Source organism: Anolis sagrei, chromosome 9, assembly GCF_037176765.1.
Source record: "Anolis sagrei isolate rAnoSag1 chromosome 9, rAnoSag1.mat, whole genome shotgun sequence".
In the NCBI taxonomy this organism is placed as follows: Eukaryota; Metazoa; Chordata; class Lepidosauria; order Squamata; family Dactyloidae; genus Anolis; species Anolis sagrei.
The window spans coordinates 33,049,673-33,068,917 of NC_090029.1; the positions used below are offsets into that span (position 1 = coordinate 33,049,673).

Below are 19,245 nucleotides of genomic sequence, written 5' to 3' on the forward strand. Positions count from 1 at the left end.
GCATGACCATGTTCTAGAAGCATTCTCTCCTGACGTTTCACCTGCAGTTGTATAATTGCCTTCTAGGTTCTAACTCTCTGTGGTGGAGAAATAAGGAAGCCAGTGTCAAAAGCACAACAAACAGTGCTATAAACTCAGATTTGTGACTGTTTTTGACTAGTCTTTGATTATGCTATTGCGGCAGCAACAGTGGCGCAATGCATTAGACCCTTGTGCCGGCAGGACTGAAGACCGAAAGGTTGCAGGTTCGAATCCGGAGAGAATGTGGATGACCTCCATCTGTCAGCTCCAGCTCCCCATGCGGGGACATAAGAGAAGCCTCCTACAAGGACAGTAAAACATCTAAATGTCTGGGCAACATCCTTGCAAATGGCCAGTTCTCTCACTCCAGAAGCGACTTGCAGTTTCTCATGTCGCTCCTGACACATACCCACTAGGTTTGTTTGATCCAAAAAAACCTGGTCCAAAACTCATTTCGGATGTAGGGGGCACTGGTGGTTCGATTCTAAGGTCAATTCCGATTTCCACAGAAAAAAAAGTTCAAAACTTTTGAAACTTCTGAGACTTCTGAATCTTTTCGTTAATGGTTTGAAAGTGTTATTTCCTGTTTATTTGAGTGGTCTTTACTTTGAAAGTTGTTATTTTACTCCAGAAGCGGGGAAAAGCAAACGGAGGAAATTCCTTCCTTCTCTGGATTAAAACTGGCTTCTCTGGCTTGAGCCGAGGCCAGGAAATTCCTTCCATCTCTGGTTTAAAACTGGCCTCTCTGGCTTTAAAACTGGCTTCTCTGGCTTGAGCTGAGGCCAAGAAATTCCTTCCATCTCTGGTTTAAAACTGGCTTCTCTGGCTTTAAAACTGGCTTCTCTGGCTTGAGCTGAGGCCAAGAAATTCCTTCCATCTCTGGTTTAAAACTGGCTTCTCTGGCTTGAGCTGAGACCAAGAAATTCCTTCCATCTCTGGTTTAAAACTGGCCTCTCTGGCTTTAAAACTGGCTTCTCTGGGCTTGAGCCGAGGCCCGGAAATTCCTTCCTTTTCTGGTTTAAAACTGACTTCCCTGGCTTGAGCTGAGACCAAGAAATTCCTTCCTTCTCTGGTTTAAAACTGGCTTCTCTGGCTTGAGCCGAGGCCCAGAAATTCCTTTTCTGGTTTAAAACTGACTTCCCTGGCTTGAGCTGAGACCAAGAAATTCCTTCCTTCTCTGGTTTAAAACTGGCTTCTCTGGCTTGAGCCGAGGCCCGGAAATTCCTTCCTTTTCTGGTTTAAAACTGGCTTCTCTGGCTTGAGCTGAGACCAAGAAATTCCTTCATTCTCTGGTTTAAAACTGGCTTCTCTGGCCTGAGCTGAGACCAAGAAATTCCTTCATTCTCTGGTTTAAAACTGGCTTCTCTGGCTTGAGCTGAGACCAAGAAATTCCTTCATTCTCTGGTTTAAAACTGGCTTCTCTGGCTTGAGCCGAGGCCCGGAAATTCCTTTTCTGGTTTAAAACTGACTTCCCTGGCTTGAGCTGAGACCAAGAAATTCCTTCCTTCTCTGGTTTAAAACTGGCTTCTCTGGCTTGAGCCGAGGCCCGGAAATTCCTTCCTTTTCTGGTTTAAAACTGGCTTCTCTGGCTTGAGCTGAGACCAAGAAATTCCTTCATTCTCTGGTTTAAAACTGGCTTCTCTGGCTTGAGCCGAGGCCAGGAAATTCCTTCCTTCTCTGGTTTAAAACTGGCTTCTCTGGCTTGAGCTGAGACCAAGAAATACCTTCATTCTCTAGTTTAAAACTGGCTTCACTGGCTTGAGCCGAGGCCAGGAAATTCCTTCATTCTCTGGTTTAAAACTGGCTTCTCTGGCTTGAGCTGAGGCCCGGAAATTCCTTCCTTTTCTGGTTTAAAACTGACTTCCCTGGCTTGAGCTGAGACCAAGAAATTCCTTCCTTCTCTGGTTTAAAACTGGCTTCTCTGGCTTGAGCCAAGGCCAGGGACCAGAAGCAGGAAAAAGCTGAATCATTTCCGACTCACTTCATGAGTCATAACAAACATGGCGGTAAAAGCTTTGGAAGGGCAAAGGGACTTCCGGTTTTCTTAAAAACTTCGAAATTGCTTCAAAAATGTAATTTTTCCGACTTTATTCCGAATTACAAAGATTCCGATGTTACCTAACCATTCCTAACACGCACACAAAGTGGCAAGACTTAGCGGGGCTTTTCAATGTGGCCCTAAGAGGCTATGTGCAACCCACGAAGCACTTCCCATCTCCTGTTACATTCTTGTTTAATTGTCTGGAAGTGAATTGCAGTGAATCTTGAGATTGACGGCCGCCTTCCCCAGTTCCCTTCTTTGATTAGTAGTGAAAGCAATTACTTTCATTTGAGAACAAACGACAACTCCGTATTAAAGTCTAGACTTGGGATACTGTCATTGGTCTTAATCAGTATGGCTAAGCTGAAAAATTATTATTTTTTATCCGTTTGTTGGGTGGATAAGATACCAAATAAGGATTTACTCGGATATTATAAATGATGCTGCAGTTGCTCTTATTTGTAGTAATTCTGATTTCTTTATCAGCTAAGGATTATCAGGCCCTATTTAAGTGAGGCATGCTGATTTCGGGAGGAAAATATTGACAAATTATTTCCTTTTTGAATAATACGTGAATTTGGGCACACTTTTGTCTAGACACGCTGGGCCAATCATATCCCTTTTCCAGCCTTGTTGCTTTCATTGGAAACAAACCAAGGAGAAAGTTGGAACTATGCTCTTTAGCCAAAGAGTGATATTGTTGTTCCTCGCATTATCTTCTTGTGTTTAAGAACTGGGGAATGTCCCTTCTCAGGATAGTTAATAAGCCTGTCTTGGGTCATTAGCTTGCCTTGTTTAGAAGCCTGCTCGAAGTCATTAGTGGCCTTTCTACATATGATTGTATGAGCTCCAAAGGCCACTTGCGGATCATAATGAGTAATTCCCATCCATTGATACATGGAAGTTTACTCTTTCACAAACTGGAAGAATTATTTCTTTTTTCTCTTGCCATTAGTTGGTTTTCCTTGATTGCATTTGTACATCATGTTTCAAGTCCTAAGTCTACAGCTAACAACACTCAAAAACAGGGGAACTCCAGACAAGAAACAATCAGAGACAGCTAATCTCCTCTCAACAAAGGATTCTCCCAGGCAGTACCTAAAAGCTGTCAGGCCATCAAATGCTAATCAAGATGGCCAATTGAAACATTCACACCTAGCTCTAACAGAAAAGAGTTCTTTTTCCCACCCTGGTCTTTTCACAGATATGTAAACCCAATTTTCCTCATTTCCAACTTGCCATAGATGCAGGAGAAACGTCAGGAGAGAATGCTTCTAGAACATGGCCATAAAGCCCGAAAAACCTACAACAACCCAGTGATTCCAGCCATGAAAGCCTTAGACAATATATCTACAGAGTTGCTCCCACCCTGGGCTTTTCACAGATATATAAACCCAATTTTCCTAGTTTCCAACAGACCTCACAACCTCTGAGGATGCTTGCCATAGATGCAGGTAAAACGTCAGGAGAGAATGCTTCTGGAACATGGCCATATAGCCCGAAAAAGGTACAACAACCCAGTGATTCTAGCCATGAAAGCCTTCGACAATATATCTACAGAGATACTCGCAGGAACACCTCAGCAAGCAAGAGTCCAAAAGTGGCAGGTTAAACCCGAAACCTCAATCAGTGTTTGAGACTGGGCGACCTGGAAGGCGTTGAACAGACTGCGCTCTGGCACCACGAGATGCAGAACCCAACCTTTAGAAATGGGGCTTCAAGTGGACCACTGAGCTACCCTAAGAGAGAATATTGACTATTTATGAACAGAGGAAGAAATAAAACACCTCCCACTCAGCCCATTATTCTGCAACCTCCAACAGCTCCGAAAGTGAAAACCTTGCAAACAAAATAATCTAACTCAACTGTTTATCCTGGAACATAGCAGGGTGGCAGACCAGAAGTAAAGAGGAAGGGGTTGGTAAATTTTTTGAGGAATTTCGACATGATTTCGACAAGAGACATGGAGTAAAGGACCTCTAAATTTTAGTGGATGCACTATAATTGACTCCTTTGAGGTGACACCTTCTGCCGTCAAGAATTCAATGACTGCACATTGCTTAAGTCGCATTTGTCGCAGCTATGGTGTCGCTGCTTTAAAGTTGTGGTTGATTCCAAGCATCCAAACCCCCTTTGTGGAAGCTGCACCCCGTTGCACAAGGAGAACAATCAACAGAAGACAATCTCTCTTCCAATAAAGAAATGTTTATATACAATAGTCACAGAAATAGTTCCAACCCTCAATCCTCCAGCAAACCTTTCTTGAGCTTCTTCAGCAATCTCTTCCTCTTGCTCTACTCAATACTCTCCAGTCTCTTCTCTACATTCTCATTCTATACATTCTCTTCTCTTCTCTCTACAACACACAATTTGTAGCATCTAATCTATCACAGGTGGCTTAACAGTTGCTCTTCATTCAATGCTTGGACATGGTCCTTACAAATACTTACTTACTTTTCACTTAAGAAATGACTCAATTGATATAAAACTCTTAACAGCATTAGAATCATAGAATCATAGAATCAAAGAGTTGGAAGAGACCTCATGGGCCATCCAGTCCAACCCCATTCTGCCAAGAAGCAGGAATATTGCATTCAAATCACCCCTGACAAATGGCCATCCAGCCTCTGCTTAAAAGCTTCCAAAGAAGGAGCCTCCACCACACTCCGGGGCAGAGAGTTCCACTGCTGAACGGCTCTCACAGTCAGGAAGTTCTTCCTAATGTTCAGATGGAATCTCCTCTCTTGTAGTTTGAAGCCATTGTTCCGCGTCCTAGTCTCCAAGGAAGCAGAAAACAAGCTTGCTCCCTCCTCCTCCCTGTGGCTTCCTCCCACATATTTATACATGGCTATCATATCTCCTCTCAGCCTTCTCTTCTTCAGGCTAAACATGCCCAGCTCCTTAAGCTGCTCCTCATAGGGCTTGTTCTCCAGACCCTTGATCATTTTAGTCGCCCTCTGGACACATTCCAGCTTGTCAATATCTCTCCTGAATTGTGGTGCCCAGAATTGGACACAATATTCCAGATGTGGTCTAACCAAAGCAGAATAGAGGGGTAGCATTACTTTCTTAGATCTAGACACTATGCTCCTATGTGGCAGGCCCAAACCCAGCACCTCAATTCATGGGTGATACCAGATGAGAGACTTCCCCCTGGGCACTCAGAAGACTGGGCGACTTGGAAGGCGCTGAACAGATTGCGCTCTGGCACCACGAGATGCAGAGCCAATCTTAAGAAATGGGGCTACAGGGTGGAATCCTCGGCATGCGAGTGCGGAGAAGAACAAACCACTGACCACCTGCTGCAATGCACCCTGAGCCCTGCCACATGCACGATGGAGGACCTTCTTGCGGCAACCCCAGAGGCACTCCAAGTGGCCAGATACTGGTCAAAGGACATTTAACCAAATACCAAATTTGCAAAATCTGTGTGGGTTTTCTTTCTTTTTTTTCTTTTTCTTTTTAATCTCTGTGTTTGTTTTGCTCTGTTAGAATTGTAATACAATGGTTGCTGATGACACGATAAATAAATACTATGCTCCTATTGATGCAGGCCAAAATCCCATTGACCGACCGTCTGCACAGTGTTCCATACTTCACACTTTAACAACACAACCATTCAATGCAAAGGCTTCCCACCAAAATGGAACTGTAGAGGAGAGTCTACTGAACAAGCCAGTACCTGCTGCATACCAGTACTGCCATCTGTTGAGGAGTTACGAAAGTGGAGGCATTACTTTTCATTCAACCCTCGTACATGCATCAAATAAAGCTGCGTACATCACAGCATGGCCATGGTTGCAGTATTAACCAGTTCAAAAGCCTCAGTTTCTAATTTCTGTAACACGGAAGCTGATGTCAGAATTCCAGCGGATGATGAACAGGAATCCGTGTATGTGCAGTAGGCAGAGATATGGCTGCTGTTCTTTTGGCAGATTATTCTATGACTTGACTAATTGCCGCTTCACAGACATCTGGGCCGCCTTCCGAACGGAATGCCTGCTTTACCACATCACTAGCGAATGTATCAGCTTTGAATAACTCAGATAAGCTTTGCAACCGGTTTTTGCTGCATTTTCAGGCTACGACATAACTTTCTCTGGGGGCGAAAGCAAGGTTTTGGCAGATCTGCAATCATAGGAAATGTTTGCAATCCTGCTGCGAAGAGTTACATTTCAGGCTCCCATTACTGCTTGAAAAAACCCAATATAGTCACGTATTATATAACAAATCCTTTCAGCTCTCTCGTCAGGCAATAACAGATCTATTTTTTAAAGGCAAATTGCCATTCATTCAGGAAAAAGTAATTCAAGAAGCTTAATAGGTTGACTGTCAGGTTGGAATCTGGGCACAAAATCCTGGCATCAGGCTCCTTGTCAAGAAGGCTTCAACAGGAGTATGGTTGCTGCTATTGCTGGAAAGTACTACTCTCTGCTCTCAAGCCCCTTCCATACAGCCGTATACGAGGGTTGAAGGAAAAGTAATGCCTCCACCTTCGTAACTCCTCAAGATATATTTATTTATCATGTCATCAGTAACCAGGCATCTGTATTACATTTTTAGCAAAAACAAACAGGCAAAACACAGAATTTGCAAGCTTGGTAGTTGATTAAATGTCCTTTGACCAGTAGCTGACCACTTGGGAGTGCCTCTGGTGTTGCCGCAAGGAGGTCCTCCCTTGTGCATGTGGCAGGGCTCAGGGTGCATTGCAGCAGGTGGTCAGTGGTTTGCTCTTCTCCACACTTGCGTGTTGTGGATTCCACTTTGTGGCCCCATTTCTTGAGGTTGGCTCTGCATCTCGTGGTGCCAGAGCGCAGTCTGTTCAGCACCTTCCAAGTCGCCCAGTCTTCTGTGTGCCCAGGGGGGAGTCTCTCACTTGGTATCAGCCATTGGTTGAGGTTCTGGGTTTGAGCCTGCCACTTTTGGACTCTCGCTTGCTGAGGTGTTCCAGTGAGTATCTCTGTAGATCTTAGAAAACTATTTCTTGATTTAAGTCGTTGATGTGCTGGCTGATACCCAAACAAGGGATGAGCTGGAGATGTCACTGCCTTGGTCCTTTCACTATTGGCTGCTACTTCCCGGCGGATGTCAGGTGGTGCAATACCGGCTAAACAGTGTAATTTCTCCAGTGGTGTAGGGCGCAGACACCCCGTGATAATGCGGCATGTCTCATTAAGAACCACATCCACTGTTTTAGCATGGTGAAATGTGTTCCACACTGGGCATGCATACTCAGCAGCAGAGTAGCATAGCGCAAGGGCAGATGTCTTCACTGTGTCTGTGTCAACAGATGGCAGTACTGGTATGCGGCAGGTACTGGCTTGTTCAGTAGACTCTCCTCTACAGTTCCATTTTGGCAGGAAGTCTTAGCATTGAATGGTTGTGTTGTTAAAGTGCAAAGTATGGAACCCTGCGCAGACGGTCAGTCAATGCGACTTAAGCAATGCGCAGTCATTGAATTCTTGACAGCAGAAGGTGTCACCCCAAAGGAGATATTAATAATAATAATAATAATAATAATAATAATAATTATAATCTTTATTTGTACCCCGCTACCATCTCCCCAAGGGACCCGGTGCGGCTTACATGAGGCCAATCCCAAAGTACATCAAACAAAACATCAATAAACACAACATTGATAAACAATCAATAAAATACAAATCATCTAAATCACATAAACAAAAAACAATCAATAGTGATATAAACAATTTTTAAAATGCCCGGGCCAAATGTAATAGATAAAAATTGAAAATATGCTGACGTGAACAAGGTAAAATATAACAAGGATAGGATTCATCAGAGAATGCAAGCTGTTTATGGTAATTGTGTTGGTGTGAGTATTGTGCGTCGTTGGGCGAGTAAATTTAAAGATGCGTGACAAACAAAGAGTTAGACGTCCTGTGACAGCAACCACTGAGTTTCACAAGCAAAAGGTTGACATATTGATTCAGGACAATTGTCATGTCACTCAGAGAGAAATTTCAAGCATAATCTGCATTCCACAAGAACGTGTGGGTCACATTATTGCTTTGCTTGGCTATCGGAAGATCTGTGCACGATGGGTACCCAGGATGAGAGAACTATGAGACGCTGGTTGCGTAAACAGAGTGTCGACTTATTCCATGACGGTTTCAGAAAACTTGTTCATCATTGGCAGAAATTTATCCAATTGTCTGGTGATGATGTTGAAAAGTGAATAATTGTAGTTAAAGAGCACATTGTAAGGATTATTTCTGCATTCAGTTTATTAAAATATTCTCATTGAAACCCAAGTAATGAATGTGGAGGCATTACTTTTCATTCAACCCGCGTATGTGGTAGTGTTGGATGGGCCTTAGGGTCCTTCCACGCAGCCCTATATCCCACAATATCAAGGCAGAAAATCCCACATTATCTATTTTGAACTGAAATATATGGCAGTGTGGACTCAGATAACCCAGTTCAAAAGCAGATATTGTGGGATTTTCTGCCTTGCTATTCTGGGTTGTGGTTGGGCCCTTAGTGACTTCTTGCAACCCGTGTTCTGTATAAAGAAATGTCCTTTATGTCCTGCAAAATTCATTATAGCCCATAGTGTTCCTTTCTTGCCTTTCAGTGATTGAGTCAAAGACATTGCAAGGAGACAGCGGAGAATACAGCTTTGGAGTCCCCGGAGCGTTTAGCATCGAAAACACCACGGTTGAATTTCAGAAGGGCTCAGAAAGAGAAACTATCAAAATCCCCGGTCCCCTTGGTGCAGATTTTATCATAAAGGTAAGATGCATGGTTCACTTCCTAACATAGGCTCCTTCCACACAGCTGCAAAAAATCCACATTGAACTGGATTATATGGCAGTGCGGACTCAGATAGTCCAGTTCGAAGCAGGTATTGTGGATTATCTGCCTTATGGAAGGGCCCATAGCCTCCATCTTCCAGCACAAATGTCTTCATTTAAAATAAGCAGCAGCAATAATAAAGATTACATTAAAAGAGAAAATAATAGAAGATATATTATTAAGGTTCCTTCCACACAGCCCTATTTCCCAGAATAGCAAGGCAAAAAAATCCCACAGTAAAGGAGTTCCCAGTGGCGCAGTGGATTAAACCACTAAGCTGCTGAACTTGCTGACCGAAAGGTCACCAGTTCGAATCCAGTGAGCAGGGTGAGCTCCCAGTGTTAGCCCCAGCTTCTGCCACCCCAGCAGTTCGAAAACATGCAAATGTGAGTACATCAATAGGTACCGCTTCAGCGGGAAGGTAACGGTGCTCCATGCAGTCATGCTGGCCACATGACCTTGGAGGTGTCTACAGACAACGCTGGTTCTTTGGCTTAGAAAAGGAGATGAGCACCAACCCCCAGAGTTGGACACGGCTGAACTTGAAGTCAGGGGGAAACCTTTACCTTTTTTATGCTGGACCTGTTTTTGGGATGAATTTGGTCCACTGATTCCAAAAATGGCACCCATTTTTCCCTACGAGTTCTGGTTTTTGAGATACAAGACGTATGCCATCTACCCCTCTTGATCTGCTTGCCCACTGAAAATCATGACAGCCCTATCCAAGAAACTATAGCTGATACAGTCTATCCAATGCAATATTTTGAATCAGTGCCCCCAAGAACAGTCCTATAAACCAAGACGCCAAGAATATTTTTAGGTAGTGGGTTGGATGTGTTTAATATCCATGCAGTCATGCTGGCAACATGACCTTGGAGGTGTCTATGGACAACGCCGGCTCTTTGGCTTAGAAATAGAGATGACCACCAACCCCAGAGTCAGAAACGACTGGAGTTAATGTCAGGGGAAAACCTTTACCTTTAGCTAAGTCAAGGGGCCACCACCAAGAAGGCCCTCTCCCTCGTCCCTCCAAGGATGGGCCTTGGAGGCACGGCTCTGTCATGGCTTCGGTCCTTCCTGGAGGGTCATTCCCAGATGGTCAAGCTGAGAGACACCTGCTCGGACCCCTGTCCTTTGAAATGTGAGGTCCCACAATGTTCCATTCTGTCCCCATGCTTTTCAACATCTAAATGAAACCGCTGGGAGAGGTCATTCGGAGTTTTGGAATTGGGTGCCATCTCTATGCAGATGACACACAACTCTACTACTCTTTTCCACCTAGCTCCAAGGAAGCCCCTCAGATGCTGGACGAGTGCCTGACCGCTGTGTCTGTCTGGATGAGGAGGAACAAGCTGAAGATTAATCCCAACAAGACAGAGGTCCTCCTGGTCGATTGTAAGCCGGACCGGGGTATAGGGTGGCAACCTGTGTTGGACGGGGTTGCACTCCCCCTGAAGTCACAGATCCGCAGTTTGGGTGTCCTCCTGGACTCATCACTTACGCTTGAAGCTCAGGCGTCAGCGATGGCCGGGAGGGCCTTCGCACAACTAAGACTTGTGCGCCAACTGCGGCCGTATCTCATGAAGGCGGATCTGGCCAGGGTGGTCCATGCCTTAGTCACTTCCAGATTGCATTACTGTAATGCACTCTACGTGGGGCTACCCTTGAAAACAGCCCGGAAATTTCAATTGGTACAATGGGCGGCAGCCAGATTACTAACCGGTGCTTCTTACAGGGAGCAGTCAAGCCTTCTGTTTAAGGAGCTCCACTGGCTGCCGTTCATTTTCCGGTTCCAATTCATAGAATCATAGAATCATAGAATCAAAGAGTTGGAAGAGACCTCATGGGCCATCCAGTCCAGCCCCATTCTGCCAAGAAGCAGGAATATTGCATTCAAATCTTCCCTGACAGATGGCCATCCAGCCTCTGTTTAAAAGCTTCCAAAGAAGGAGCCTCCACCACACTCCGGGGCAGAGAGTTCCACTGCTGAATGGCTCTCACAGTCAGGAAGTTCTTCCTCATGTTCAGATGGAATCTCCTCTCTTGTAGTTTGAAGCCATTGTTCCATTGCGTCCTAGTCTCCAGGGAAGCAGAAAACAAGCTTGCTCCCTCCTCCCTCTGGCTTCCTCTCACATATTTATACATTCAAGGTGCAGGTTCTTACCTACAAAGCCCTGAACGATTTGGGATCTGCCTACCTACGTGACCGCATTTCTATGTATGTACCCACCGTTCTCTTTGATCATCTGGAGAGGCCCTGCTCAAGCTCCCACCTCCCTCGCCGGCGCGATTGGTGGGGATGAGGGAGAGGGCCTTCTTGGTGGTGGCCCCTTGACTCTAGAATTCACTTCCCAGGGACATTAGACATGCCCCAATGTTGGCAATCTTTAGGAGGAGCTTGAAAACGTGGTTGTTCCAGTGTACCTTCCCAGAATAAGGAGAACTCTCAGCAATATGCCCTCATAATGCACTTTAATACTGACAAGTTTGCCCGTGCTGGTCTATATTGTAAAATTATTGCAGTTTGACACCTCTTGAACTGCCTTGGACCAATGCTATGATAGGCAAGGTTTTCTAAACCAGATTCCAAGTGAATCGTCAATAACATCTTATTTATTTATTATTTCTCGTGTCAGGGCAGCCAGGCAATTATATTACATTTCTAACAGAACAAAGCAAACAAATGGAGAAAATACAAAATGTGTGAGTTTGGTAGCTGATTAAATGTCCTTTGAGCAGTATCTGGCCACTTGGAGTGCTTCTGGTGTTGCTGCAAGAAGGTCCTCCATGGTGCATGTGGCAGGGCTCAGATTGCATTGCAGCAGGTGGTCAGTGGTTTGCTCCTCTCCGCACTCGCATGTCAGGGATTCCACTTTGTAGCCCCATTTCTTGAGGTTGGCTCTGCATCTCGTGGTGCCAGATCGCAGTCTGTTCAGCGCCTTCCAAGTTGTCCAGTCCTCTGTGTGCCCAGGGGGGAGTCTCTCATTTGGTATCAGCCATTGGTTGAGGTTCTGGGTTTGAGCCTGCCACTTTTGGACTCTCGCTTGCTGAGGTGTTCCAGCGAGTGTCTCTGTAGATCTTAGAAAACTATGTCTGGATTTAAGTCATTGACATGCTGGCTGATACCCAAACAAGGGATGAGCTGGAGATGTCTCTGCCTTGGTCCTTTCACTATTGGCTGCCACTTCCCGGCGGATGTCAGGTGGTGCAATACCGGCTAAGCAGTGTAATTTCCCCAGTGGTGTAGGGCGCAGACACCCCGTAATAATGCGGCATGTCTCATTAAGAGCCACATCCACTGTTTTAGTGTGCTGAGATGTGTTCCACACTGGGCATGCATACTCAGCAGCAGAGTAGCTTATTATCTTATTACCTGAATTGTAGCCATGTAGACAAGCCCGAGGACTTTTTTGCCATCCTGATATTTTGAATCTTTCCAAAATTTCAGAAAGATTAAGAAATGTGTGTGCAGTTATGCTGAAGTGTGCATGCACATACACAGCGACATCTATTGTGTCCGGGTGGAATAATGTCCTTTGATCCTATCCTGGTAATTCCCGGGAAGTGAAGTTAATATGTAGTCGAAATGCCTGCAGGTTGCCAATGTTTTACAATGTCTTAATACTCTCCCATTTATAGACCACCTGTTATCCCCACAATGCTTAACCACATTGCAAAAGCACATATTGCTTGCAGTCACTTGGAGTGGAAAAAGGAAGCTATTGTTCAGCACAGTTTACCATCCAAGTTACTTAAGGTATTAAAGAAGGAGAATAAGACAGCCAATTTAGAGTGCAGAGGGAGTTTGGTCTGGCAAGATAGGCAGCGTTTGAATGAGTCCAGCTCAATCCTAAACTAATTTATTCAGAACTAGCCGTCCCCTGCCACGCATTGCTGTGGCCCAGTTTGGTGAGCTGGAAAATAAAGTAATGAGAAAGTGTTGGTTTCTAATATATGTGATTTCTTTATGATTGTGGGTAAACAGTGTTTCTTGCTGTTTCTTTGTCAGTGTTCTGGAACAGCTGTTCCAGGAGCTCCAATTTTGTTTGCTTTGCACTGAGTTTGCACTGAGTTTGTAGTCCTGAGTTTGCACTGAGTTTGTAGTCCTAAGTTTCAGGGACTCTGCAGATAGGTGGCTTCTTTTGGCTGCAATCATAGGGCAAGCCACCGGTCAATTATTGTTAGGTTCCCTGGTCCCACCCCTTTTTGAGTTTTGGAGGGAATAGGAGCCTTTTTGAGAATTCTCACAGAGAAGCTTTCGCACAGGACATAAAACCAAGAGCTCCTGTAGAAAGCTTCGTCTTCTACGGCTTGGCCGGGGAGATATACAGCTTGGCCGGGGAGAAAAGGCTCTACAGCTTGGCCGGGGTTATACAGCCCACAGCTTGGCCATGGATCATACAGCTTTACAGCTCCTTTGCTGAGGGACTTCAGACAGCCATCACCGAAACCTGAACTCCTTTCCCCTGCAAGTCTACAAATCTCTGCTTGGTAAGGGTCACTCGCGAAAGCCAGACGCAGTTGGTACCGGGTGCAGGGGCTCCACGCCAACAGAGGCAAGTACAGACTGCCCAGATTAGAAGTTAAGGATTTCCCCATTAGTTAATTACAGTTAAGAAGATAGTGCCTGTTCCCAGTGAACAAGATTGAGAGAGCCAATAGACTGTTAAGAAAGCTTGAAAATACCTGTTTGTTTTCATCAATAAAGAACTTTGTTGGATTTACTTTAAGCAATCTAAAGACTCTATTTGGGGGAATCCAAGGGTCTTTGATCTGAGGCAGCCCCGGCGTCCCGTTGGGCACACAGAATTTATGTCCTGACTACAGTCTAATGCACAGGCCCAGCTTGTGACAGCACAGTCAGTGTTGATGTGGAGATTGTCTGGTTTGCCTACTCTGGAACAGGCAACATATAATTGTTCCAATCTATGTTACTATATCTGTGCTATACATGTATATGTGTGAATCATCTATATCTATCTCTATCTATGGCTGGATGTCTCTTTGTCAGGAGGGCTTTGATTATGTTTTCTTGCCCTGGTGAAAGGAGTTGGACTGGGTGGCCTTAAGTATATTCTGTTGGTCATGGGGGTTCTGTCTGGGAAGTTTGCCCTAATTCTATCATTGGTAGGGTTCAGAATGTTCTTTGATTGTAGGGGAACTATATCTCCCAGCAACTACAACTCCCAAGTGTCAAGGTTGTTTTCCCCAAACTCCGCCAGTGTTAAAATTAGGGCATACTGAGTATTTGTGCTAAGTTTGGTCCAGACGCATCATTGTTTGAGTCCACAGTGATCTCTGGATGTAGGTGAACTACAACTCCAAAACTAAAGGACACTATCCACCAAACCCTTCCAGTATTTTCTGTTGGTCATGGGAGAACTGTGTGCCAAGTTTGGTTCAATTCCATCGTTGATAGGGTTTTATTTTATTTGTTGTGTCAGGGCAACCAGTCATTTATATTATATTTCTAACAGAACAAAGCAAACAAACAAACAAAATACAAAATTTGTGAGTTTGATAGTTGATTGAATGTCCTTTGACCAGTATCTGGCCCCTTGGAGTGCCTCTGGTGTTGCTGCAAGAAGGTCCTCCCTTGTGCATGTGGCAGGGCTCAGGGTGCATTGCAGCAGGTGGTCAGTGGTTTGCTCTTCTCCACACTCGCGTGTCGAGGATTCCACTTTGTAGCCCCATTTCTGAAGGTTGGCTCTGCATCTCGTGGTGCCAGAGCGCAGTCTGTTCAGCGCCTTCCAAGTCGCCCAGTCTTCTGTGTGCCCAGGGGGGAGTCTCTCATTGGGTATCAGCCATTGGTTGAGGTTCTGGGTTTGAGCCTGCCACTTTTGGACTCTCGCTTGCTGAGGTGTTCCAGCGGGTGTCTCTGTAGGTCTTAGAAAACTATTTCTAGATTTAAGTTGTTGATGTGCTGGCTGATACCCAAACAAGGGATGAGCTGGAGATGTCTCTGCCTTGGTCCTTTCACTATTGGCTGCTACTTCCCAGCAGATGTCAGGTGGTGCAATACCGGCTAGACAGTGTAATTTCTCCATGGTGTAGGGCGCAGACACCCTGTGATAATGCGGCATGTCTCATTAAGAGCCACATCCACTGTTTTAGCATGGTGAGATGTGTTCCACACTGGGCATGCATACGCAGCAGCAGAGTAGCACAGCGCAAGGGCAGATGTCTTCACTGTGTCTGGTTGTGATCCCCAGGTTGTGCCAGTCAGCTTTCGTATGATATTGTTTCTAGCGCCCACTTTTTGCTTGATGTTCAGGCAGTGCTTCTTGTAGCTAAGAGCACAGTCCAGAGTGACTCCCAGGTATTTGGGTGTGCTGCAATGCTCCAGTGGGATTCCTTCCCAGGTAATAATCCTCAGAGCTCGGGATGCTTGTCTGTTCTTAAGGTGGAAAGCACATGTCTGTGTTTTAGATGGATTAGGGATCAGCTGATTTTCCGTGTAGTAGGCAGTAAGAGCACCTAGAGCTTCGGAGAGATTCTGTTCTACCATCTCAAAGCTCCCTGCTTGAGCGGTGATGGCACGATCATCAGTTGATGGGGTTCAGAATGCTCTTTGATTGTAGGTGAACTATAAATCCCAGCAACTACAACTCCCAACTGACAGTATCATTTTTTTTGAGTGAAGGACTTACATTGGGTTGTTAGGTGTCTTGTGTCCAAATTTGGTGTCAATTCGTCCAGTGGTTTTTGAGTTCTGTTAATCCCACAAACGAACATTACATTTTTAATGTATTGTCGAAGGCTTTCATGACTGGAATCACTCAGTTCTTGTGGGTTTTTTCGGGCTATATGGCCATGCTCTAGAGGCATTTCTCCTGACGTTTCACCTGCATCTATGGCAAGCATCCTCAGAGGTGAGGTCTGTTGGGACTGGGAAGGGGTTTATATATCTGTGGAATGACCAGGGTGAGACAAAGGGCTTTTGTAAGTTGGGCTAGGTGTGAATATTTCAACTGACCACCTTGATTAGCATACAATGGGCTGGCTGTGCCTGGAGCAAACTCTTCTTGAAAGGTGATTAGATGTCCCTGCCTGTTTCCTCTCTGCTGTTTTTGCTGTTGCAATTTTAGATTTTTTTTAATACTGGTAGCCAGATCTTGTTCATTTTCATGGTTTCCTCCTTTCTGTTGAAATTGTCCACATGTTTGTGGATTTCAATGGCTTCTCTGTGTAGTCTGACATGGTGGTTGTTGGTGTGGTCCAGCATTTTTGTGTTCTCAAATAATATGCTGTGTCCAGGTTGGTTCATCAGGTGGTCTGCTATGGCTGATTTCTCTGGTTGGAGTAGTTTGCAGTGCCTTTTGTGTTCCTTGATTCGTGTCTGGGCAATGCTGCGTTTGGTGGTCCCTCTGTAGACTTGTCCACAGCTGCATGGTGTACGGTAGACTCCTGCAGAGGTGAGAGGATCCCTCTTGACCTTTGCTGAACGGAGCATTGGTAGGATTTTCTTGGTGGGTTTGTAGATTGTTTGTATGTTGTGTTTCCTCATCAGCTTCCCTATGCGGTCAGTGGTTCCCTTGATGTATGGCAGGAACACTTTTCCTCTGGGTGGATCTTCATCTTGACTCTCGTGGCTTGTTCTTGGTCTTGCAGCTCTTCTGATGTCTGAGGTCAAGTCTCCATTGGCCTGGAGAGCCCAATGGATACTCCACATTTTTATTTATATAGATGACTGGAGGTAGTGAATACCTGATAACCAAAACCTTTTGTTTGAAACAGTGGTGATCCAGATTTTCTGCATTGTTTAATATTATTTTCTTTTTCCTTTATGTCATGCGGGGCTTTCTACACTGCCGTTTTGTGCATGAATTGTATGCTAAACAAGCCGTTTTGTGCTGGCACGGGGCATACCAATGTGTTGTAACTGGACTCTCTTTAGGCCAGGTATACTTCCCCCAAGGACAGCGTGGTTCAGTTCTTCTTCTATCAACCCATAAGTCATCAGTGGAGACAAACTGAGTTCTTCCCTTGCACTGTGACATGCGGAGGAGGTGAGTAATGGCTGCGGCTTGGGAGTGTGTACAGCTGTGGATTTTAAGTGGTGGATTTATAGCTTTCTAACTGTGCGCTTTATCAAAAATGTGCCATAAATTCCTGCTGTGAGTAATATTAGGTTCTTCCTGATTTGCTTTACAAGAGAGACGTTAAGAGAGAGAATGTGGAATGCTAACATTTGCAGCCAGTTAAGTTATCATAGATATGCTAGTGACTATTTTTCATGCAACAAAAATTGAGTTGCTTGTGTCAAGTACAAACTTGAAAGGTGGCTTGAGCACTTCATTTTATATGAGAGTGGTTTTCCGTCTACTCCTAATGTAGTGGCCCTGTCTATCTTTAAAAGCCCTGTCTACTCAAGCTCATCCGTCCTAAGTATAAACACACTTTTATTGGAGTTTTTTGGGTTGTTGAGAGTTTTCTGGGCTTATTTTTTCTCTCTCAGTTCTTGTGGATTTTTTCGGGCTATAGGGCCATGTTCTAGAGGCATTTCTCCTGACGTTTCGCCTGCATCTATGGCAAGCATCCTCAGAGGTGAGGTCACCTCTGAGGATGCTTGCCATAGATGCAGGCGAAACGTCAGGAGAAATGCCTCTAGAACATGGCCCTATAGCCCGAAAAAATCCACAAGAACTGAGTGATTCCAGCCATGAAAGCCTTCGACTTATTTTTTTTTCTCGTGTCAGGGCAACCAGTCAATTGTATTACATTTCTAACAGAACAAAACAAACAAACAAACAGACAATACACAAAATTTACAAGCTTGGTAGTTGATTAAATGTCCTTTGACCAGTATCTGGCCCCTTGGAGTGCCTCTGGTGTTGCTGCAAGAAGGTCCTCCCTTGTGCATGTGGCAGGGCTCAGGTTGCATTGCAGCAGGTGGTCAGTGGTTTGCTCTTCTCCACACTCACATGTCGTGGAACCCACTTTGTGGCCCCATTTCTGAAGGTTGGCTCTGCATCTCGTGGTGCCAGAGCGCAGTCTGTTCAGCGCCTTCCAAGTCGCCCAGTCTTCTGTGTGCCCAGGGGGAGTCTCTCATCTGGTATCACCCATGGATTGAGGTGCTGGGTTTGAGCCTGCCACTTTTGGACTCTTGCTCGCTGAGGTGTTCCTGCGAGTGTCTCTGTAGGTCTTAGAAAACTATTTCTAGATTTAAGTTGTTGATGTGCTGGCTGATACCCAAACAGGGGATGAGCTGGAGATGCATTTAGCACACTGCACTTATCCTAAAATCCTATATACAACCTGTCAACCACCTGTTGTTGGTATTGCTTTAAGTTGTGTATTTGTTATGCTATGTTTTATTGAGGCCTTGACCTTTGTAAGCCGCATTGAGTCCTTTGGGAGATGCTAGCGGGGTACAAATAAAGTTAATTAATAAATGAATAAATGAATAAATAATAATAATAATAATAATAATAATAATGTCTCTGCCTTGGTCCATTCACTATTGGTTGCTACTTCCCGGCAGATGTCAGGTGGTGCAATACTGACTAAGCAGTGTAATTTCTCCAGTGGTGTAGGGCGCAGACATCCCGTGATAATGCGGCATGTCTCATTAAGAACCACATCCACTGTTTTAGCGTGGTGAGATGTGTTCCACACTGGGCATGCATACTCAGCAGTAGAGTAGCACAGCGCAAGGGTAGATGTCTTCACTGTGTCTGGTTGTGATCCCCAGGTTGTGCCAGTCAGCTGTCGTATTATATTGTTTCTAGCACCCACTTTTTGCTTGATATTCAGGCAGTGCTTCTTGTAGGTCAGAGCATGGTCCAGAGTGACTCCCAGGTATTTGGGTGCGCTGCAATGCTCCAGTGGGATTCCTTCCCAGGTGATCTTCAGAGCTCGGGATGCTTGTCTGTTCTGGCTTCTTATTGCCTGGGGGAATCCTTTGTTGTTGAAGGCTTCCATGGCCAGAATCACTGGGTTGCTGTGAGTTTTTTGGGCTGTATGGCCCTGTTCCAGTAGCATTCTCTCCTGATGTTTCGCCTGCATATGTGGCAAGCATCATCAAAGGTTTGTTCAGAGGTCTCTTGGCAATGAGGCAAGTGGAATATGTATGGAATAATAGAGCGAAATGAAAATGTAATGATAATAATAATAATAATAATAATAATAATAATAAATAGAGTAAAATAATAAACATAATAAAAATAATAGAGTAAAATAATGGAAATGTAATAATAACAGTAATAATACATTGAAATAATAAATGTACCATAATAATAGCACTAACTAGAGTAAAATAATTAATAATAATAACAGTAATAAATAGAGTAAAATAATAAATGTAATAATAATAAATAGAGTAAAATAAAAAATGTAATAATAATAAATAGAGTAAAATAATGTAA

The 19,245-nt window shown here is 44.5% G+C and overlaps 1 protein-coding gene across 1 annotated transcript in view; it reads left to right on the forward strand.

The window, feature by feature from the left end:
* ADAMTSL3 (ADAMTS like 3) overlaps positions 1-19,245 on the forward strand; it is a 218,405-nt gene that overhangs the window by 118,530 nt on the left and 80,630 nt on the right. The window contains exons 9-10 of the mRNA XM_067471432.1: positions 8,658-8,815; positions 16,776-16,887. Of these exons, the coding sequence (XP_067327533.1) occupies positions 8,658-8,815; positions 16,776-16,887 (270 nt within the window). The remainder of the gene's footprint in view (positions 1-8,657; positions 8,816-16,775; positions 16,888-19,245) is intronic.